This window comes from Prionailurus bengalensis, chromosome A2, assembly GCF_016509475.1.
Source record: "Prionailurus bengalensis isolate Pbe53 chromosome A2, Fcat_Pben_1.1_paternal_pri, whole genome shotgun sequence".
Taxonomy (NCBI): Eukaryota; Metazoa; Chordata; class Mammalia; order Carnivora; family Felidae; genus Prionailurus; species Prionailurus bengalensis.
The window spans coordinates 131,974,683-131,999,923 of NC_057348.1; the positions used below are offsets into that span (position 1 = coordinate 131,974,683).

The following is a 25,241-nucleotide window of genomic DNA, read 5'->3' on the forward strand; positions in this document are numbered from 1 at the left end:
GATATTTAATATTTGCTAGACATTATACTAGAAGTTAAACCACAAACACAAGCCAAGATTAAACAAACTCTGCCTTCATAAAGTTTACAGTGTAAAGAAAGATAAATAAAACCAGCAGTTTAAAAATCACAATTGCACCATTCACGACTGGGGAAGCCTGGGGTCCTACAGAAAAAAATACTAGGAGCACTAACCCAAACTGAAAGAAGGGAGGGAGCTGGCTGTGTAGATACATGGGTTTGCAAAGAGAGATCAGACTGGAGGAAGAGGAGATCCTGCAATCTGATTACAGACACTTTTTAAAAGCTTGATTTTCTGATTTATAAAATACACAATTCTCAAAAAGACAAACTTTTAAAAGAAAACTTCTAAAATTTACTTCATTCTAAATGGTAATTAACTTTATCTTTAACATTGCTACTATTACTTAACTCTCTCACGTGCCATACCTGTAAAAGTGTTACTTCGTTTAGATTTACTTTCTTTTCGTTTAAACTCTATTAGTGGATACTGAGACCAAATGAATTGCAATTTTTTTTAGAAAGTTAACTCAGAACACCTGTGTTTATGTCTTCAGATTATACCAGTTATTCTTAATCCTGGGGCATAACAGAAACACCTGGGGAGCTTTTTAAAAATACCTGTGCCTGAGCCCAGCCCCTGACAAGTGCAATTCATCTTTGTCATGGGGCCTACTTATGGGTGCCCTTTTTCCCCCTTTCCTATGTGCAGCCACACTTGAGAAACCCTGGTTTACGCTGCTACACTGGCTGCTCTGGGAAGGTATGGTTAGTGTGAAATTGATTCCTTCAGTAAAAATACTTGGAGTTTTCATGGGGTGGAAAGAGGAGACGGAACATATAATCAAATATGCTAGCATTAATATAAATTTTACACAGGTTGTATTTCTGCTACTGTTATGTCTATAAAACAATTAATTTTCATTCATCATGGAGATTGCCCATCCATACTTCAGTGAATCTAAATTTACTTATTTTTTTTTAACTGAAAGGAAAACTACATGTTGTTTAGGGTAAGAAACGTTCATAATTTCTACACTAAGAACCATATTGCTATTATAAAACTGATAGTGTTTGTAAAATTTTAGACCCAGACTAGCAAAACTGTTGAAAAAGGCAGAACTTTCAATTTCATAGTTTAAATGTAAGTTTGTGGATAATGCTAATAGCTTCATGTTTTTGGAGTTTATCATATGTAAGAGAATGTTTCATGTAAAAATGCCACAACCAGGTATATTCTGGTCTTCTTTTTTCCTGATATGATACACAAGTGAAGGCACTTAGAAGATTATACTTGCTGTCTTTGAGAATCGGCATTTTGCAATGGTTTGCTTTGTTTGTATATGTATGGTGTTGATTTTATGAAAAAAATTCTTTTCACATGTCTCATTTTATATAAACTTATTATGCAAGTTTGTACAATACTATATATATATGATACTAGTAGTCTATAATCAGGATAAACAAAATATGCGAAAGTAAAAATGATAGGTACAATTATTTAGTGCTTTTAAATTCAAATAACTCCAGTGTTAAATTTCCTCTTTGTTTAGATTCACTATAACACAACTCCATCTTCACTAAAACAAAGCTGCAACTTGGTCCTTCAGTGGAAAAGATGGACCTTTGAAAGATAAGATATGAGAATCTGGGCAGCCAGACAGCAGCCAGGAAAAGGAGAAAGGGATCCTAGAAAGGTATGGTGTCAAAGAGAAACTGTTTTCTCTTTACTGCACGCTCTCCTTTCAGTCACGGACCCTGTGATGAGGTAGTGACTGGTCCTGTGGAAAATATGCCCAAGGGTCTATAGGAGACATAAGTAGACAAAAGGGAAAGGTCCATCACTTAAAATCACTTCAAATATTGCCCCAGCTGCTTCGTTCAGCGTGGGACTCTGTTCCCCCAGATTTCTTCATGACTAACTCTCTTCAAGTCTCTGATCAGTTGTGATTTCCTCAGTGATGTGCCGTCTTTACTAATTCTTCTTATGCCACTTTGCGTTTTATATTCTCAGCTGCATTTGCCATCTTCTAACATAACTTACTTATTCGTTATGTTAATTACTTATTAGTTTTCCCTCTATTAGAATGTAAGCTAACCAAGGAAAGAGACTGTCATTTTTTCACTACTGTATCCTTGCCGTTTCGAATAGTATCTGGCACGGGTAGTATGTGCTCCATAACACTTGTTGAATGTATGAAGACCCTTGATTGATTTCTCCAGTCACTCGTGTCTTTTGTTTGTTTATTCTCTATCCATGCACAAGCTGAAGAGCACAGTAAGACCTTTGCTACTGATATTCTGATTTTTTTTCTTTCAAGTTAACCAAAACTCATACTCTGTCAATCTTGAGGTCACTGGTGTTATAGAAGGGACCATACTAGGGTAATTTCCATATGCCCAACCACAAGGATAAACATTGAGACGCCTGGACTAATCTTTCTCACTCAGTTAAAACATAACCCTTAGATTTTAAAGGAAGAATTTGGATCAACTAATTATAAAAAGAAAATTTCCCCAGGCATGACCATGAAATAGGTTTAGAAATATCTAAAAACATGTGCCATCATACATATCTGCTTTTTATATTAAGGATGACCTATAGCAAAATGAAACAACTAACATTGATAATGAGAAAGGAATAAAACCTATATTTAACCATTCCAATAGTAAAAATGGTAAAGACACAGTAAAAAAAAATGGTTAATAACATAAAAAAGATTTTAAACCATGAGACACCCAAAACACAAACAGAAGTGTAATGGTGCTCATAAATGCCATAAGAAGTTTTTCAAGGCAGTAAGGGATCTTCCATAAAACACGATTAGTAGAAACGTGTTAGGAGAAAAACATGAGGGCAATTATGCTCAACATTTACAATTAAATCAATATCATTTCATACAGTTAGCAACCCAGTTCATACTTTTCATTTATTTATTCTGAATACTTTCTGAATTAATATAATTGAAATACTACTTTATCTTTGAATAGAGAGACTAAAGTTCAGATATTCAGCCTAGCAAGAGGGCACAGTTCATTTTCAACTTTGTTTTTCAAGTTTGACTTTCACAATTCTATCCATTCTAGGCAGTCTGATTGACCAACAAAATCCTCCCGTTGTCCTTCGCACTGTCTTTTCCACAAATATTTTTTACTCTATGTAAATGCTCTCCTGCTCCTCCTCCACCTACCGGGGTTTACCGTTTCAACGTCAAGCTCAATTCCTCTGAGATGCCCTTCCTAATGAGGGCAGCCTACAAGTACAGTCCTTTCTCGAATGCCTATTGCTCCGTGTCTCCATTGATTTTCTCTGAGTACGTCATTCCATTTGTCACATACCAAGTTGATAGCTAACTCTTCAGGTATATAAATATTATCCCTTAACCAAATCCATGCTTGAAGATAGAAGCTACCTAGAAGTGTTCTACATAAAACAAGAACCCTCTTATTTCTTTATGAATAAGTGGCTGTTTGAGGCATTTTGGTTCAGAGCCACAGCAGATTAGAGAGCTTAAATCACAAACCTGACTTCTCTTAAATATTTTCTGGACTTGATCAAATAGATCCCTTTTGCCCAATTTCTTATATGAAATGAAGTGGTATTGCTGACTACAATGTATAAAAGTGATCTAATGGGAGATAACTTTATATCACTATAGAAATGTGATAGATTTAAAACATATATTCTTTAAGCTTATATAATTCGAAATTTCTAAATGAAAGGACATGGTAACTTATTAAAGTAGTAATATCATAATATTAATATCATAGAATTAAAGTTGTCAGTGTGATATAGTCCATACGTGATATGAAAGTCCCGCCTCATTTTGTAGCCAAGTTCTAACTAATGTTACAGATCCTTAGGTACAAAATTAAAAGAATGAAAGGAATTTCATCAAAAATTACCATAACTGGCCAAGGAATTCCCTAGGAATTAGAGAAACACACACCCACATACACACACACACACACACACACACACACACATGCACACAATTGACATTTATAATCATGCCAACATAATTTTGAAAGGGGTTTCAAAAATTAATTTCCTTAGAGGTTACAATTCATCACAGACCATTATATTGGACTGTACTAAAAAAATACCCCCCCAACTTTCTCAACAACGATGCCTTACCCAGAAAATGTTTAATTCAGTCTCACAAATAACATTTTCAGTGGGAACCCATCTCCACCTGTACTTTGAAAGTTAACTGGGGGCACCTGGGTGGCGGCCTCTGTTAAGTACGAGACTGTTGATATCGGCTTGAGTCATGATCTTGCAGTTGTGAGATGGAGCTCCCCGTTGGACTCTGTGCTGAGCCTGGAGCCTACTAGAGATTCTTTGTCTCTCGAAATAAATAAATAAAAATTTTTAAAAAGTTAATTGGGAAACAACAAGTTTAAATAATAAAACTTTAATTTCTACCTAACTTCACTTAAAAACTTCTTATAACATAAGAACTATTTACAAATGCCATGCGTTCCCTCCCTCAATAATACATTTTCACTTTGGGTCAAGACTTTAGGTTTTATACAATAAAGTTCTTTTAAAATATTAGGAAAATTATAGTAAAACTCTTAATGAAAACTATGGGGTGTCAGTGGAGGGTGATGATATAAGAAATAATTACTGTGTCAGTGTAGGGGGAGCATATTAGTATTTTTGCCATAAAAATATATAATTATTTATGCTAGTTTCCTAAGATGTTTGTTTCACAAATATTACTGTCACAAAACTCTAATTTTTAATGTTTAAAAAAATTTAATTAAAACTTTATACTGTCTGATGATGACAGTACTATTTCACTTTGAGCTTGTTAACATTTTCAGCAAGTATTTTCAAGGTATTTTATGTTCTGCAAAATCAGCAATTAGGTATAAACTAGAAACTTTCCATTGCTTAAAGTTTTCAAAAGTTAAAGCTCTTGCCTATAAGAATCAATGCAAATGGGCCCCTGTGTTATATAGTTTCAAAACATCTGCATACAGGAATATGGGAAGTCTTCCTATTCTTCCTGTAACTTTTCTTTAAATCTAAAGTTATATCCAAAAAAAAGTAAATAGTATTATATAGAGTGTAGCAGATCCATCACACTACCTTTGTAGGTTTAAGGTTAAACATTTAGATGCATTGCATTAGTCCCCTTAAATATTTTTGGTTTTTGATTTCATGTAGGGGAAGACCAAGATTGCAATCCCAAGACAGAGCTGAAAGTGCCAAACAACTTAGTACAGTTGAGCTTTAGGTACACAGGAGGCATCCAGGAGAGGCAAAAGGCCCAGGCAAGGGAAGACAATAAAATAAAGAAAAGCTAACAGGACAGAAGGCAGGCCCAGAATCCACAGGTGTCAGGCTGAGGGAGCAGCACACGAGCAACAGTAGCACTAATCTGAGTATTGGCTTCGGTCCTAGCCCTGGCAAGAAAAAAGAATGAATGACCCAATTCTGATCAGTAGACATACAATATCTGCCTTTGGTCTTTCATTACTCAGCCTGTTAAATTTTTCTGGCTCTGGTCCCACTGGTCTGGACTGTGGTATAAAGAAAGTCATAGGCCAACCAATGAATATTTATTTTATTTGAGATAAGATTATTTGACATTACTTCAAAGTAATATTATGGTGACTCCATGAATCAGGTCTTGGGAAGACTCGGGAAGACTCGGGATAGAAAAAAAGACCATCATAGTAGACAATCCCATAGTAGACCATATTAATTTATTTCTGAATTGTTGAGAAAGTTACTGCAGAGACAAATTTGCTTTTCATCTGTTGTTTTTTATAATATGTATTTATAGTCTTTATATATTCTATTCTTAATTTTTAAAGTAATTTTTATTTTTGATCAAATGCACGATCATTACCTCATGGCCATAAAATATAATATGGATATAGAATCAATAGGAACCAGCAAAAGAGAAATCAGTTCTTATGTTTTTTATTTGCATGGCAGGGATGTTGTCTTTTATTAAGGGATGTTGTCTTTTATTAAGTTTTTTATATGCGTGGCAGGGATGTTGTCTATTATTTTAAACAAAATATAAAATAAAGGAAGAAGAGTTATGATTTAAGGAGTAATGTAACTTTGGTGTGAGACATCAAGGGAATTAATTTGCCACCTGGATATCCAGATGGAGATGTCCAGAAGGCATCTGAGTTTTAAAGATTGTGAAAACAATAAACGTACTCATCATTAAACCATAACAAGCATAATTCATTCTTCAATTATTCAGAAGCTGCTTTTGGATTTTACTAGGCCTCAGGGTTATCAATGAGAAAACCAGTTGCCTTTAATAGATATCTTTAAGAGCTTTTTATATGCAAATACTTTTATTAGTTACAGTGAGGAATAACACTTAGACAAACATATCATTCCTGGCCTCAAGGAACTTGCAGTCCAGTTGGGAAGATGATACACACATGAGTTTTTCTTTAAGTGCAGGAAAAGGCCACCACTGTAAATGCCACCTTTGTAAACATTCTGACTAAACAGATGCCGAGAGCCCTATGACAGAAGTCTCTTCCTTCCAGACATACAAATATATGATAAGCAATAAGTCTTCTGTTAAATGTTAATTTTTCTGTCTCTAAATAAATTACATCAGATACAAACATGGTAAACAGCAATCCTTTCATTTAAGGAAAGCTGTTTCCTTTTGTACCCTAGAAGCAACTACTCCATGAAAGAATATGGCCAGAAATACTGTCATTTAAAGGAAGAATAGCAAAGAAATATAAGGGCAAGGGGCAGCTGGGTGGCTCAGTTGGCTTAGGTCATGATCTTACCGTTCATGAGACTGAGTGCCAAGTTAGGCTCTGCGCTCATGGTGAGGAGCCTGCTTGGGATATTCTCTCTCTCTCTCTCTCTCCACCCCCCCGCCCCGCTCTCTCCCACTCTCTCCCTCTCTCCCTCCCTCCCTGCCCCTTCCTTGCTCTCTTTTTCTCTCTTAAACTTAAAACAAAACAAACAAACACACAAACAAAACCCCAAAGCAATATAAGGGCAAAAGGGATCCTATTTGAACTACATGAGTTTAATGAGAATGGTAAACAAATGTCTTGAATGTCCATATAACGAGCATTATCTAAAAATTCAACTTTGTTTGCCAAAGTTAGCTTTAAATGAGATATTACTAATACAGAAAATATGCACACGATTAGCAAACATATGATCTATCTGAAGAATGTGTTTATGTATTACACACACATATACACAAACAAGATAAGGTTTAAGTAAAAAGCCCATAAAAACAGATACGTGTGTGTATATTTTTCCACAAAAAGGAATTGAGTCAAGAATAATTCAAATATAGATGGACAGTATTACTTCTACTGCTCCCTATGTTCAATTTACTAAATAAATTATGAACTGGATTAGCTTTCCCAGTCCTCTGCATATATTCATTAAAGCAAATAGCACACACACACACACACACACACAGTCAAGAAATTTAACATCTATTCAGATGAATTCTGCTTGTAGACATTGTATTAACCTTTCTACAAAAGGATACACCTAACAATTTAAATTTCAGCTGGCTTAGACTACATTTGATTTTTATAAACCTATTCAAAATTTCTTTTCATTGTCTTATACAGATATATTCTTGAGTGAAATTTTATTAAAATATTAGATATCTATAAAATAGTGTACATAGCTATTCTAAATTATTCATTATTTGTCTAAGATTCTAACAGCTATCTTTTTAGGTAGAATTGAGAAATACACTGAGTAATCTTCTGAAATACCTCTAACTTTGTAATTTTGTAAATTAAGTATCTTTCTCTTCTGTGACTCCCATAGGAAGTACAGTGATAATAATAATCACTCCAGAACTCAACTCAAAGCTACTAATGGCAGGATTGGGAGAGCTGTTTAGCAGCCTTCTGTTCCCTGCCGCACCTGAAATGTTAGTGCCCACAGTGCCATCCTTGTAATAGTGATACCATTCACTCCTTCAGAAAATCTAGTTGGTGAGGAGGTTTTTTTTCTTCTTTGATTTTTGCATTAGAATACTACAAACTAGTTTATTAGTTTACTAGTTAGGCCTGCAGGGTAACAATCTAAAGTTGTTAGGTTACTTGACAAAGAAAATAGAAATCAGTCACAGAAACCGAGGAAACAAATGGCAAGATTAAAGACATAGAACAATATGAATGGGACATAAAAGACAAGGAATTCCTGATAGAATACATTACTGAAGAGCACAATTTCCCAGTAGATGATTAATAAGAGAATATATAACCATTCGGCCCGAGTAGTTTTTGGCATAAGTCTGCCTGAAAGCAAAAGAATTAAGCGGTCTTTTCTAAAACAATACAACTTGTTGAAAATTACTCAGAAATCAAGTGTGTTTTAACATTGGAAACAATGATTATAACTTTATTTACACCAAACACAATAGAGACCTACTTAGAATATATGTGAAGATTATATTTTCTATTGCACCTGAATGTGATTTTCAAAATCTGTGCAATGCTTCTATTGGTAAATACCCAAAAGATTTAACATATGACAGTACATTATAAAATCAGCTGTATTAATCCTCAAAGGGAGATATTAGTAAAACGTGAGTATTGTTCCCAGTTTCATTTCACACATGGCTTATGAAGCTGAAATTTACCTACACATCTCTTTGTGATTTGTAATTGTGTATGGACATCCACAGTAATTTTTAAGAATGAAAATAAGCTTGGGGTTTTACTTAGGAAGTTATAGTCTATTTGATTTGTATCATAGCTTAAATCTGTAAAACAAATCAGAATACCATCAATGTTAAATGGGCTATAAAATCTGTTTCACATAATTAAGAAAAGGGCCTACTATTTGGCATGCTTTACAAATCTGAATTGGGGGATATTTTGTCTTTTTTACTACTACAGATTTCAAAAGGGGTAAATAAAATTCAAATCCACAACCACACATAGGACAGTCATTGTCTTATGACAGTTTGAATCCCATTTCTATTTGTGACGTAAATGGTACTTATTTGCAACACACCCCATTTTCAGACCCTTTCACTTGAGGGGGAGGGAGTAGCAAAATTTCCTGAGACAGGTTTGTTTCATGTACAGTTGGTCTCTGTCACTAAACAATGCCATATAGCATTACAATCTAGCAATTTCTATTTTGTCATAAAATCTTTAAACAGCAGGGTGATATGATTAAGCTTTCAAAACCAGTTATTACTTATATAATAGATAATAACACTACCATGGCATTTACCCAAGTAAAACTATTAGAGAAGCAGAATAAAAGCCTGAAAAGATCCGAGACATATGTCCTGAGGAGATTTTTTCTTTTTTATATAGTGGTAAGGTACTGAGAATGCTTTAAAACAAAGAAATGACTGAAATGCAATGGTATATAATATATTTTCTTAGAGGAAAAGAACTACATAAAATTCAATTTCATCTTCTATTCAGAGGTATAAAGTGATAAGGTGAAGTCGTGTGCAGGTAACTTATTTATTTAGTCCAAAAGAACTATTTTAAGAACTACCTTAAAAAGAAACACGTTGTAGTTTTTTGTAAGTAGTGTTCAACTTATGAACAGGCAATCCAGATTTTTTTTTGTAACCCAGAAATTGCTGGAATTTGGAAATAATTTTCCTCATAGCAGCAGTGGCATCAATATCAGTGTCCCTGATTGGTGACCAAAAGCTTATTGAATCTATAATACAACTAAATTTGAAACTCTTTGTATTAGCCTGGGTCCTGGCAGCAGAAATTATTATAAGAAAGAAAAGCATGCCTCCATTAATCCTGAGCATAGAACTAGCCATATACAAGATTTATAAAAGTGGAATTTATCAGGGCGCCTGGGTGGGTCAGTCAGTTAAGTGTCCAACTGCAGCTTAGGTCGTGATCTTGAGGTTCATGAGTTCAAGCCCTGCATCAGGCTGTCTGCAGCACAAATCCTGCTTCAGATCCTCTAACCCTCTCTCTGTTATCCCTCCCCCACTCACTTTCTCTGCATCTCTCTCAAAACAAATAAATAAACTTAAAAAAGTGGAATTTATCACCAATGCCATTTTGAGTGCATATAAAGTATCAGCAACTGAGACAGATGCTTGTATATGTTAACTCATGTATTTCTCATAGCACCTCTGCCAAGTAGAAATTATTATCCCTATTTTGGCCTTAGTGAAAAGGATGAAAAATATAATTTATCCAAGTTTGCACAGTTAGTAATTAGTTATACTGACAGCTCAAATCTGCCCGACTTTAAATGGTATGCTGTTTCCATTAGGCCTCATTGTTTATGGAATCCACCTTTTCCCTTCAATACACACATACAGTCCAGACCCTCCCGAGTCCTCTTGCCTCTATGGAGCCTTTACTACAACTCCGTACACAAACTTGCCTTGTATCCCATAATGCTCTCTGCTCTAAAATTATCCATTTCCATTGTTTCAATCCACACTTAAAGCCCCCTTGTGCAGCTGACTTTAATCAGGTGTAAGATAAAGATAGTCCCTGCCATCCTAGATGTGTCTGCATTTAAGGAAGAGGTGTGTGTGTGTGTGTGTGTGTGTGTAAAAGTTTCAGGCATGGTTTCAAAGTGAAGTGTCAGAGCATAGAAGACCTTTTACGTCTGCCAGGGCACTAAGGAGTCGGGCCCACCTCAGGTGTCTGCTCCTGAGGTCACTTCCCCTATGTTATTTCTGTTGGGGTGTTGGGGTAAAAACTTAGAAGAGGGACAAGAGCCACAGGCAGCAAAATTGGAAGAAGGTGGAAAACTAAATGTCCCAAATTATAACCATTTTTTTCTTCTTGGAGCCTTGTTGGCTCATAATGCTTGGGCCCTATAAGAATTTGTGTAGACTTGCAGATGGGCTTTGGGTGGGAAGTAAAGTCTCATGGAGATCCAGAGGATCCATGTAAGAAACGGGATCCATAGTGATTTCCTTCAACCAGAGCTTCGGAAACACCTTGAATGATGAGACTCTCATGTTCTTCTCTCAGAAAAGGCTCCAAAACTACTCCATGGAGTCTAGGCTTCTAGGGCTATGGGTTTATACAAAACCAGGAAGCCACAAAGCCCTGGTAGATCTCCAAGGAAACTAAGCTACTTGGCTCCTTGCTGTCAACCAGCTGGCAGCTTCTAAACGGTCCTCTTGACAGGTCCTGTGCAGCTGCGTTTTATGTTTCCATATGGCCTTGCCAGGGTCCCCTCCCCCCCTTTAACCAGACCTGGCTTCCACAATTAGTACGGACTCACAACAAGTTAGTTATGGAATACATTAAGTCCTAAAGGCCTCATGGGGCTATTTACACCTCTTTGGACTATTTCCAGGATCCCAGATTATACTGTAAGTGTAAATTAAGGAAGTCTCACGATCCAATGGGCCTGACTGGAACATGCAACATTACCATATCTTATGCTCCATTTTCCAATGCTTTTCTTGGCTTCATTTTGACGATTTTATACCACCCTGAAAGGTAAACTCTCTGTAATCTTAAAATCATGCTTTAGAAAATATTTCTGTCTTTTCCCTTCTTGAATGTGCCTTATTCTATTCTCGGGTACAAAAATTGAAGACTGATCAATTTTCTCCTTTGGCATTGAAATCTTTCAGGAATTTATTTGCATTCACCTGGCCAAGTTATAAATACCATCCAACACCTATATCATGCCATTTCTTTACTTAATAAATTGGGTTCACTTAATAAAATAGAAAACCAGATGAAGTCAGTCTGTGTACCCAACAGTTGGGAACATACATTTAGCAGCTGGTGGGGGAACAAAAAGGTCACTCCTCTAGCCCTTGCACAAGATCAGTTATAGATCACATATTCTAGAAAACATGAAACATAATGTAAATGGTTCTTACTTTATTTTTTATCCCATCGTATACCCAAAGAATCAGAGCTGATGGTCTCTCTCTTTCCCTTTCTCTTCTCTCAGCCCCTGGGAGGCCTTTTCTTTGGGGCCTCTCCTCATCTCAGAGTCATGTTTACAGCCATGTTTTTCTCATGGATACTGGTGTCTGACAACACACAGGTCCTTAATAAACACTTGTTGAATGAGTTTTGGAACCTGAACAAGGTAGACTATGAGGTCTAGAGAAATCATGCAAGTCCAAGAATCAGGAAATTAGCTGAACAAGATTTGATAATCATGGCGAATATGCTTCGCTTTTGATGACTACTCTGTATGTGGCCAGCACTCTACTAGAAGCCTTAAAAGTATCCAATTTTATGGTAATTGAATCATCACAATATCAGGCATCATTACCCCTATTTTACAGATGAATAAACTGAGGCGCTGAGAAGTAAAGTAATAAGTCCACAATCACCTAGCTACTAACTATATATTTTACTGGGATTAATATGCATGTCTGTTCAATGCTGAAATTCATGCCTTTTTTTTTACCCCTTCCTTTCTGTTCCTCCATTTTGTCATCTAGTAAATGTGGAAATTTTAATACTCATTAAGAAACCCAGTTTCAGGGTGTTTCAGATATAAGGTGACACATTTCTCACGAAAATTTGCAATTGAATTAGTTTTGTTTATTGATTAAAATCCTGCAACAGACAAAGGAATGGCTCTCCAAAGCTGAAAAGTTGGGAACCCTGAAAGGAAAGTCTTGGTATCAAGACTTTGGGGCAGGTTGAGCCTTTCTAGGGTTTTTGAGATCCACCTAAAGCTAAAGTTAGCCTTGTCTTTTTTTGTGCTGGTTAACATTTACTGAAAACTTACCATGGCCAGACACTGTGCCATAGAAGTTAATATGTATCATGCCACAGAAATCTCAACCCCTAGAAGATAGTAGTACTACTGTTATTCCCAATTAACAGATGAAGAAACCAAACTTGCCCAAAGTCACACAGCCAGCATGGTAGAGCTTGGACTCAAAGCCAGATATTTTTAACTCTGAAGCCCATAATTTTAACTGCTTATGCATGCTATTTTTGGCTTATTTATCTCTGTAAATTTAATGTAATTTGTATCAATGTCATTCATTTCTTTTGGTCATTTATTTTGAAATAAATCCCAAGGAATGCAGATCAGAAATCTGCTTAGTTTGTTTGTTAACACATACACCTGTGCCATATATGTGGTGACACTTATCAAGTATCTCATGATGCATGACTTTCCGTGCAATTAAATACCTTTGGGTCACTCTCAGTCACATGCCTGAGAGTTACAAACTCTGCTTTCCTCTCCCTCTAGATATTTCTTTCTGTCAAAGTGGATAGATTAACAAACATCAAATAGACAGCCATATCAATGTAGAGATTTTCAGACTCTGACCTGAAAAAAATCTCCACAGGAAAAGCATAGTGCCTAGGGTGATTGACATAATAGAAATCCTACCTCACTAAATGTGTTCCCACAGTTCATTCTGTATTTATTAGAAGGAATTATTGACACTTTCAGAAGATACAATCTCCAGGACCCTGATAGGAAATTAACTTTGGTTTTAAAAAGAATTCGAGCTAGATGTTACTGTCTGCATCAGGACAGTTTATTTTCCCTTTAACTCTGAGTTATATAACACAGTATTATCAATTGTTTGCATGTATGGAACAAAAATCCACATAAATTTCTCTTCTGTATTTATCCTATGGAAGAAGTGACCTCCAAATTAAGCTATGGAGGAAGTGTGGAAACACTAAAAACAACAACAACAACAACAACAACAACAACAACAACAAAAACCTATCTAGATTCCATAACTCTTTGAAGGGAGGAGGATATTTTAGAAGCTATAATTTTTTGATCAAATAAGTATTAGTTCACTTTTATTTTAGCCAACTACACGTTTTGCAAAATAACACTAATAAGGTGTGCTCTTTTTCCCTAACTAAATTCTTCACAATGAAATCCAACTGCAATATTCATTTAGAAATTTGATAATGCTCTCTTGTGTGAGTTTTAGGAATATTTGAAACCCCATTGCATATAAATTATATCATGGAAAAGCTGTATAAATATTCTATTACGGCACATGCTGTTCTAAGGATCTGTCAGGATTTCCTTTATACACTCCATTTTGAGTGGTATATAAATCAGATGTAAAAATTCATGTTGGACTGAAACTCAGCACAAAAGGCCTCCTCCAGAGGCAAATGCTTTTTTCAAAATGTGGTTTGAATTATGTTGGTCATTTTTAAGTTATAGAAGTGCAGAAAATGTATTTGTGGTTTTGAAGGAGAGAGATTTTTTCCATTTTTATAACTCATTAGGAAACTTTACAGGCCTTTAGACCATTTTGTGGTTTAGTTCTTCTCAGGTTTTTCCCCAAAGCAATATTAAAACTTGAATGGTGTCCGCTATGAATCCAATGATTACTGTTCTGAATACAAATGTGTGTATGGATGTATATAGTTATACATATCTTAGACTAGGAGAAGTTCCAATAATATCATAACTGGGGTAGAAGATTAGACCTATCAGTTGCCCTTTTTTGTTCTTGGTCTCAAGTCAAGGTTTGTCTATCAAAAGAATCCTCTATCTATACCATAGTTCACTGCTTGTATTTTTAAAGCTGCATCTTAAACTTCAGAAAATACCTTGGACTTAAACACTGCTTCTTCTATTAGCATGTTGACAATAAGGTTGTGACCTTTCTAAATTTTGCTTTTCACTAACAGAGAGAGCAAGTTGCAGCACGTTTAATAGATATTGTAAAGTATTCAATGTGCATGTTTGTGTATATAAATTACTTTGTTAAATAGTGTTGAACTTATTTTGTCTATATAGGTAACATGTTGCCAAGTAATTTCATAAACATCTAAGTTATTATTTTAGCACATGTAGAGATTATGGTTATATTATTCTCTTAACAGCATCAGTTAAAATCTGAGAAAGTTTTATTTGGACTGAGAAAGTTGGCAAAATTCTCAAAGTGGAGTAAGCCAATCTTTCAAATGACTTTAAAGGATAATGAAAATAGAAATATTTTATATGATTGAATTGCTTCCACCTATGTTATATTTAGTTCATCAATGTGTTAGACTAACACATTTAGTGTTATTATTTACTATCATATAATCAAGACATTAAAGCATAAAGAGGTTAAAATTTTTCCAACGTTATTCCTTATATTTTTTATTAAATTCCACTTGGAATCTCAGTGTCTTGATTCCTAATACAGTTCCCTCTTCAAATTACACTATTTCTGGTGCAATTGTGAGAATCTTTAGGTCTAGTAACCGTTAGGATGGACCACCCAAAGGACAATCAAACATTTGCCTGTGACTTGTGGAGCAATGTCGACTTTCCCACTGAGACACTTGGAGGATCAGAAGGGATCTATCTCCTCCTGGATGTTTTATCTACTAACCTAGTGTCATGGAAATTAGCCAACTCTACAGTGGAGACAGCTGAATGCAGTTTTCTTTATTTTTTCATATTAACAGGAGAGCAGGGTTACTAATGAGGAGTCACATCCCAAATCTCTGATCTATAAAGCTGAATCTCCTTATTTCTATTTGGGTCATTTTTTTTTTTAATTCTGCTCCATTTGCTTTTACTAACTTATGCTACTTTGTGTTCTATAATGTTATATTTGTTTATAATTATTCATACATAACTCATATACTTTTGTCTTTCTCTTAGTTTGACGTTAAAGTCATCACTGTTAGGATTTACTTAACACATATCACTCCAAACACCCCTATATGACTCAATCAGTCATTAAAAAGTTTGGAGGGAAGCCTACAAATTTCTGAGAACTAAGAACATATTGAAACACTGTTTTGTGAGAATCAGAAATGTTTTGAAGTATGGCATAGACATTTAAAAGCCACTGAAAGTAAATATACTATACATGTCAAAAAGAAGCTTTACATGTTAAGAATCTACATTCCATGGTTAAATTTAACAATTTGTAAGTCATTAGGCGGGCAATATGCACACTGTACTCCCCTGCTCCTCCATTTATTATATTATACCCATATTTTTCCTTGCATTTGGAGGAGAGATAACACAGTGCTATTATTTGAATAGCACTGACATTGTTAAAGCCTAGCACCGTTGTTTTCTATATAATGAGCAGTATATTTTTAAACAGAATGGCTATTTCTTATAACACATGAAATGAAGAATGACATAAAATACTCTAAGTTTATGAAGAGTAATGAATGTAAGATATATCCTTACCTTGATTTTACCTTTAAGCAGCCTTTTATTTGTCTATTAGGAACGTCTTCCCGTGGTTTTACAGGCTCCAGCTCTTGTTCTTTCTTTTGACAAATCAGTATATAATTTGTGCCATTATTATTTGACCAAAACGTACCAACAGAAGTTTCGTAACGTATACAAAACTCAACTTTACTGCCATCTTTTTGGTAAGGGGGAACCAATAAAATCTTAAAGGAGAACTGATCAGTTTCACCATCACATGAATTTGGGACATATTCTGCTAAAATGTCATAATGTGTCTGCCAGTCATCCAAGGACATTCTCACATATACTAACTTCTCAAAAGAAATATTCAAAACTCGAATAATGCCCTTCATACTCGTAGACCCAGGAGGATACTCAGTTGACTCCAGTATTGCTTTCTGTACTTGAAGTTGCTGCATAAGATCTTCTTTTGAAGAAGGCAACTCAAAGAGTGGAGATAAAACATATTCTTCTGTGTGGAAAATGTCCTTCCTTAAGTCAAAACTGGTTGAAACACTCGGTAAATCCCAGCAATCAAATTCTTTGACAGACACAAGATTGAATCCAAAGGTGTCAGCGAATGAAACTCTTCTTGTACCTGAAGACGGAGTGCCCAGGTACATATCTTCAGAAGAATCAGAACCTCGTCTACTAGGTTGAGGGGAGAAACCAGGTTTGAAGGTAGCTTTAACTTCTTCATCTTCAGAAAGAGAATCAGACAAATTAGGAACTTCTAAAAAGTTATCTTTGCTAATCTGACTAGGTTCTTCAGAAGACTCCATTGGGCTCTCTGTTATCAAATAAGAGAGAACTGTACAACTAGTAGAGGCTGATATTTGAGATACTGAGGCTTAAAATAAGTATAATGTTACAGTTGACATTGCAGAAAGGAGTCAGCTCTATAAATAGGTCCAATGGCGTGTAAACTATGCTAGCTCGCCTCCAAAGGCCTTTAATATGATAGCATCCATGTTACTCTCACCAGTATGTTTCAGATTTAACTTGCAGTTTTTAAAGTTGCATTTGTTTATGAGCTGAGTTCCAAAAAGACATTTTAAATCATTTTTTACTGTGTTGAAAAATCTGAAGCTTTACAATTAAAAATTGTTATAACCAGTTGATCTTAAAAATAAAAACAACCACAATACTAATATGTAGTTTGAGCTAAATCAATCTATTGGAGCAGACAAGGGCAGACGGAAGAAAATAAGAACATTTGTAGAACTGGAAAAATCCAGTGCCTAATAATAATGGTAGCTACTATTTAAAAGGGCCTTACAGTGAGTGTAAAATGTGAACTATAAAAGGGTTAAATAGAGGTGCTGGGAGTTCTCAGGAAACATGATTTAGATGGAGAAAGCATCATTTGAAATAAAGCATGAAGGGTAGGTAGGATATAGACATGCAGGGTTGGAGTGAAGCGGATTTTCCAGGTGGGGGAAATGGCCTAAGCCAAGGCCTAGAACAAATAATTAGTCAAATCCGTTATTTTAAACATTAGTGAGTTTCTTTTAATTAAGCTATGGAAAAATACACACAAGTAATATGTTATTGACTTGAAAATATATATGAGCAATGGTAAGCCTGGCCCAGGAGTGAAATATTTATGTAGAATAAAATGTTCATCTTTGGCAAATTGCCATTTCATGCCCACAGAGCAGAAGTTAATACCATGAAATCTTGGAGTTTGATGTGAGTTTTAAAATGTGAGCAGCCTTTTTAGACCACTGAATTTTTGTGTTCATGTAAAACCCACTTTGGGGATGACAATCAGGTAAATACCTATTAAAAAAATTAAATATACATAAGCTTTGGCCCTGGAATGTTCCAGCTAGAAATTGCCTTATCAGTACAACCTAAGTATACAAAGATAAATGTGTGTGTGTGTGTGTGTGTGTGTGTGTGTGTGTATTCATAACAGAACTGATTATTTTAAAACTCTAGAAACTATCCAAATATCCATCAACAAGAAACTAAATACTGGGACACCCATACAATAAAATGTTTTGTAGTCATTAAAAGGCTACAGTAGCTCTTTATATACTGATACAGAAAGATAACCAAGATAAATAGCTAAGTGAGAAAAGAAAGTGTGTACAGATATTTGCACAGAAAATTCCTGGAAAGACACAGAAGACATTGTTAGCAGTGGTTATCTCTGATCATAGAGGTTGAGGGTTGTAGGTAGAGGAGATTCTTGACTTGATAGTCTTCTTCTGTACTCTTTGAAATTTTAGCCATGAGCAAGATCTTTCACTATCTCTTTGACTCAATGAATTAAATTAAAAACTAAAAAAAATATATTTTCAGCTTATCTGTTTTGAGAGACAGAGAGAGCAGGGGAGGGGCAGAAAGAGAGGGAGAGAGAATCCCAGGCAGGCTCCCTGTTGTTTGCATGGAGCTAGATGTGGGGCTCGAACTCACTAACCATGATATCATGACCTGAGTTGAAACCAAGAGTCAGATGCTCAACTGACTGAGCCACCCAGGTGCCCCTCAATTAATTAAATTGTGAGAGGTGATTAATTAAAAAAGGTGGGCTGTCCAATAGCATTTCTTTAATATAATAGCTTTGTAAGTATATTATAACTTATTGGACAATTTGAATTGCATAAAATAGTGGTTCAGGAAATTATTTTTTTAATTAAAAATGAGTAGGATCTAGAATAAGGAAATTAAGTTATTTGGGCCTTACCTCACCCATAAAACAAGAAGGAGTGGTAACCTCACGGATTGTGCAAGAATGGAAAATGGCTATGGAAATGGCTATCCTTTGCAAAGTTCATGACTATAAACTTTGAGTAGACATAATCCAAGTTACCTAAATATATCACTAGGTATTCAAGGAAAATAGTAACAGAATAATTTAAAGAATTAGTCAATAATCCTTACAGTCATGTAAACAATAGAAGAATGAAAATTTATAGATACAATAATATACAGAACTAACTTAGCTATTGAAGGATGATAAGCAGAGACAGAGATAAAGACCCATGGGTTGTATTCGGGCTCTGCCACTTAGTAGCTGGGCAACGCTCAGAATTTTGCTCAAATTTTCTAACCCTCATTTTCTATAACTGTTATGCAATGTTAACGATTAAATGAGCTGTGTGTTAAATGTCTAGCACAAAACTTACTGTAATAATAGCAGCATTATTTTTATTTCTAAATATGCTATGGAAGGCTGATTTCTAAGATACATCAATAGATAATAGATTATAGAGAACCTACATATAGAATATTAAGTAATAATTTGTAATTTGTTTGATTTTGTCTTTTTCAAAGACTACAATATGTAACAACACTTAACTCTGTAACATAGTTTTATAAGACACAAAATAGCTCTACGTTAGAAAATGGTCTTGTTATTTGAGGTAAACTTTTCCCTTCTTAAGTTTCTCTTTACACAGAGCACTATTCCCTTGATCTGTAGTAATCACTGCCTCTCTTTAGGAGACTATAACCTTCACAAGATTGGAGACAGTTGAATGTTGCTCCTTAGTCACTTAGCTAAAGCCCAGTGATTTCATCCTTTCAATCTCTTCTCACATGTCAGTCCTCCAGCACTTTTTTTATCATATTGTTACTCCTCTAGGAACTCCTTCCAGCTTGCCCATAGTATTCTGTTAATCACAGATCAGGTGTCTCTGGAGCAGGTACAGAAACACTACCGGTTTCAGCCTTGTGATTTCGTATTTGTATTCAGTTAAAATTCACATCGCCTTGCTTCTTTTTAATATCCTAGGTCAAACCAACGTCCCATTTTCTCATATTCACTACTACCTCAATTTTAACATGACTTTTACCATCCTGTTCTTCAACTGTACAGGCATACCTTTTTTTTAAAACAAACTACAGCTCGAGTTTTCACATATTCCACTTCGTATTCATCAAAGATTCTCAAAGTCACCTTTAACATCTGTATCAGTCAGGATCCCAGTAAGTGGGAAATCAATGTCATGCTCAAAATAAGATAATTCCAGGAGGGTTTATTTACAAGGATCTATTTATAAAGTGTAAATGCAGAAAAGCCACAGGGCTAGTGCAACAAACTGGGAGCCAGTTGCCTCAGCGTTGGTTACCTTCCCTCAGTGGATGAGGAAAGGGGTAATCATCAGAGCTTGAAAGCAAAGAGCACCATGATCTTTGGTTGAGGGACACAGCCAGCCAAATATGACCTTTCCAGGAGAGATCTGGGAACAAAAATACACTTAATTTACTTTTCTCCTTTCATATGATGTCCTACCAGAATTACGCATTGGCCAGACAGAGGCTTTGGGGACAATTACAGTTCATTCAGGTCAGTCTCCTGGTGCAAAGAAGCTGGGTAGAGAAGGGTGAAAAAAGTGCCAAATGGAGCTGGAGGGACAAAGGTATCAGAGATTAAAAGTTTATTTTTAAGTTATCATTATGTGCTTATGCACTATATTTAAGCATATATAATTTAAAATATGTATGTGTGTTCCTCTTGCCTTATACATAGTCTATCTCAATGCCAACTGAATTCTTATTCCCTGATAATTTGTTGTCACAGCAAAATACTCAAATATCTAACATCTGTAAACTCTGATCCGGTGAGGGTCATAAATAAGAAATATTGAGTTTATCCACAGATGGCAAAGAAAGAAACCCTCTTTTCTGAGATTATAACTTTGTATCTGTTTCCCTTGTTGTCATAAATCTTTGCAACTTAAACTCAAGAGACATTTTGTCAAAAGAGGACATGGAAGAGTGATTTTCAACCAAGCATCACTGAGAGGTGTTCAGATGACACAGGTTCAGGTGCACCATTAGGTCTACTGAATAAGAGCTTCCAGGTTGATGATACTGCACAAGTGATTCCAGTATAGATCGGTTAAGGTACATGATCTGTGAGTCTGTGGGCCAGAGAGACAAGGACTTGTATTCTGGTTAGAAAGAATCATAGCTATCATCCCTCAAGTATTAGGTGTTTTTGTTTTTGTTTTTGACATAGAATCTATACAATAGTTTTATTTTAAAAAAGGCATAAAAATTTAGTACAGTTACAGAGTAGCAGAATTTTAAGGCATTTAGAAATCATGTAGGCTAGTCACTTCACTTTCATAAAGGAAAATGGAAGCCTGGAATAGTGAAAGCCCCATCATTTAGTAACCGAGCTGGAACTTGAACCCAGCTCTTTCTTGCTTTCTGTCTGGTGTTCTCCATATTATCCCATACATACACCAACTTTTAGCCTTACAATTCAGAATTAACAAAGTAATCATTTTTTGAAAAATAGTCATTAAAATTCATTTGTTCTAGATCCAGTTTATTTTTTAAAATCAATTAACTTTTGTGAACTTTCTTTTTTCCATTTGATGAAAGATCTCCAGAGTGTCCAGATAATTTTTCTTCATGACAGAGTCACTCAACCTTTTTTAACCTTTGCTGCTTTGGGTAAATATAATATCTTACACTGTCCTCTCTCTCCCTCGGAGACTCAGCTATACTCCTATTTGGGAATTACTGATCTAAGTTATAAAAATGAATTATATGATCTTTTTAGAACTAATATTGATACTTGGTATTTTAAAGGACTATTAGTTAAAGGACACTACTTCAAACATAGTTTGAGACACAGATTGGCTCATCAGATGCCAATTACTGGAAAAAATCCTCTGCAAATGTGCACATCTACCAACAGAGGACACGCAGATAAATCAGCAGAAAGTGGAAACTTTGCCAGGTGAAGATAAATTTTTAAAGGTATGTGTCATTTATCCCATGGAGAGATGAATGATTCAGTGTAGGTAATTGATCATGTTACAGGAAAAGAGTTTGCCACCAAAGGCAGCATCCTCATTCCTTAGCTTAATTTACAAAAGAAAAACTAGTATAATATTCAAGCACCAAGTGCTTATTTTATATGGATTAAATAATGTTCTTTAAACTCCTTTGATTGAAATAAAGACATAGAAATACAACTTAAAAAAAAATCTACAGTTCTAAGTTTGCGAAGCAATCAAGCATCAACCCCTTCATTTTATATATAAAAACATCAAAATCTAAGTGGTCAACTGGATTCTTAACTCGGGGTGGGGGTGAATCCAGTATTAGCCCTAGAAGAGAAATAGATCATAAATTTCTCAAAGACCAGTATAACTTAATAATTTCTCAGTAAATTATTAATTGACCTTTATGGCTCTTCTCCCATTTGAGTCACTTAATATAGCCAAAAATGTAGCATCAACCAGGAGTTTCTCCTGAAGTTCTAAAGATATATATTCACTTTATACAATGCTTGGCACAGTTTTGGATGAGGATAAATAGTTAATGCTTCGGTAACAGCTTAAAGAATCTTAAACTGAATTTGCCATGCAGGGTACAATGCCTAATAGTGTTTAACATTCTAACAAAGTCAGCAACACTGTCAGCATTACTTAGTTGCCTCTACTGCACATATTAGTTTACCAGGCTAGGAGCTTGAAACCTGTGATCTATTGACATTGCAGGGTAAGTGGATGGAAAACAAAGGATCTGAAAATTCTCTGCAAGTATATGTTAAATTTGTGCGTGTCTCCATTTTACTGTGTTGACTATACCAAATTTACTTCCTGGGTCTCTGAACCAAATATTTAAGAATTTTTGGGATCTACAAATGACTTGACAGTCAGGAGGAGGCAGTCCTGTAAATTAAAAGTAGAATATGTACCAGTCTGTCCCTTTCATGCACCTAAAGTTGAGCACAAATTGAATCAGGACCCATTATAAAAATCTCTTTGCTATATAATATGAAAAATGCATGATGATGTTTATGTGAACACATACACACATTATGCATATCTAATTTATTTAGGGGAGAAATAAATAGAACTTGCTCAATTTTTCATAAGGCACTCCTGGTACAGTGAATAGATATATTTAGCATCATTTAAAATTTTCCCTTGGCACATCATCTTTTACCAATAGAGTAGTCAACTGTTTGGGATTATTTTAGATTTTTCTTAAGAATAAAAAAAAAAATCTGGACCTAATATCTTGCTTAACCAGTAGTTTAGTCATATATATTTTTAAATCATATAACAAAAGAGTTGTCAAAAATACGAGGAACTGAGAAATACATGTTCTTTCAGGTGGAATCAGCTTGAAAGTTTAAATGATTTGCTCGTTGATGACCAGTGTTTGGAAATTTATTTGGTAGAACACATTCAGGAGCTTGTGTTTGTTCATGATAAGGTTAAAATTATGTCTCCTAGAGTAAGAAAGTTCCTTGGAAGTCATTCTGTCCACCTCCACCCTTTAAAGACTCCCTTTTAAGATTTATTAATAGGAATGTTTCTATCTTTACCTTAGATAAATTTAGTGATTGCAAACTCACTGCATCATAAGGCAGAACATCTCACTTTTAAAAATTTTAAGAAAAAGATCTTTGTCATTTTGTGCCACAACCTAATTTATATTAGTAACCCCACCCCAGGGTTACTTTTTAAAAATTTTTTATTTATTTATTTTTTTACTTTTTTAATTTACATCCAAGTTAGTTAACATATAGTGCAACAATGATTTTAGGAGTGGATTCCTTAATACCCCTTACCCATTTAGCCCACCCCTCTCCCACAACCCCTCCAGAAACCCTTTGTTTGTTCTCCATACTTAAGAGAGATCGTTCTCTATTGTTCTCTTATGTTTTGTCCCCCTCCCTGTTGTTATATTATTTTTGCTTCCCTTCCCTTATGTTCATCTGTTTTGTATCTTAAAGTCCTCATATGGGTGAAATCATATGGTATTTGTCCCTCTCTGACTGATTTCGCTTAGCATAATACCCTCTCATTCCATCCATGTAGCTATGAATGGCAAGATTTCATTATTTTTGGTCACTGAGTAATACTCCATTGTATGTATATATATATATATATATATATATATATATATATGTATATATACCACTTCTTTATCCATTCATCCATCAATGGACATTTGGGCTCTTTCCGTACTTTGCCTATTGTTGATAGTGCTGCTATAAACATTGGGGTGCATGTGCCCTTTTGAAACAGCACACCTATATCCCTTGGATAAATACGTAGTAGTGCAATTGCTGTGTTGCAGGGTAGTTCTATTTTTAATTTTTTGAGGAACCTCCATACCGTTTTCCGGAGTGGCTGCACCAGCTTGCATTCCCACCAGCAGTGCAAAAGAGATCCTCTTTCTCTGGATCCTCACCAAGATCTGTTGTTGCCTGAGTTGCTAATGTTAGCCATTCTGACAAGTGTGAGGTGGTATCTCATTGTGGTTTTGATTTGTATTTCCCTGATGATGAGTGATGTGGAGCATTTTTTCATGTGTCAGTTGGCCATCTGGATGTCTTCTTTGGAGAAGTGTCCATTCATGTCTTTTGCCAGTTTCTTCACTGGATTATTTGTTTTTTGGGTGTTGAGTTTGATAAGTTCTTTATAGATTTTGGATACTAACCCTTTGTCTGATATGTCGTTTGCAAATACCTTCTCCCATTCCGTCGGTTGCCTTTTCGTTTTGCTGATTGCTTCCTTCAATGTGCAGAAGCTTTTTATTTTGATGAGGTCCCAATAGTTCATTTTTGCTTTTGTTTCCCTTGCCTCCGGAGACGTGTTGAGAAAAAAGTTGCTGCAGCCAAGGTCAGAGAGGTTTTTGCTTGCTTTCTCCTCAAGGATTTTGATGGTTTCCTGTCTTACATTTAGGTCTTTCATCCATTTTGAGTTTATTTTTGTGTATGGTGTAAGAAAGTGGTCCAGGTTCATTTTTCTGCATATCACTGTCCAGTTTTCCCAGCACCACTATTTTTATTTTTATTGTGGAAGCAGCATTTGATATTCTCATAAAAACTTACTGTGCTAGTCAAATTCTTCATAAAATTATGTCAACTGAAAGAAAACTTTTAAAGTATTGCATTCGTGCAGAAAAGTTCATAAACCATTAGTGTACAGCTCACTGAATTTTTCTCAAAGTGAACTTAGCCATTTAACCACCACTTGGTCTAAAAAAATAGATTACCAGTGCTCAGCCAGAGATCTGTCTCATATCCATTCCCAGTGGCTACTTCTCAAAGGTAACCGCTATCATGATTTCTCACACCACTGATGAGTTTTCTGATTTTTGAGCTT

General features: G+C 35.3%; 1 protein-coding gene across 1 annotated transcript in view; it reads right to left on the reverse strand.

Moving 5' to 3' along the window:
- Positions 1-16,955, reverse strand: part of PPP1R3A (protein phosphatase 1 regulatory subunit 3A) — a 37,688-nt gene extending 20,733 nt beyond the window's left edge. The window contains exon 1 of the mRNA XM_043589307.1: positions 16,138-16,955. Coding sequence (XP_043445242.1) covers positions 16,138-16,925 — 788 coding nt within the window. The 5' untranslated portion in view covers positions 16,926-16,955. The remainder of the gene's footprint in view (positions 1-16,137) is intronic.
- Positions 16,956-25,241: the final 8,286 nt, after the last annotated feature.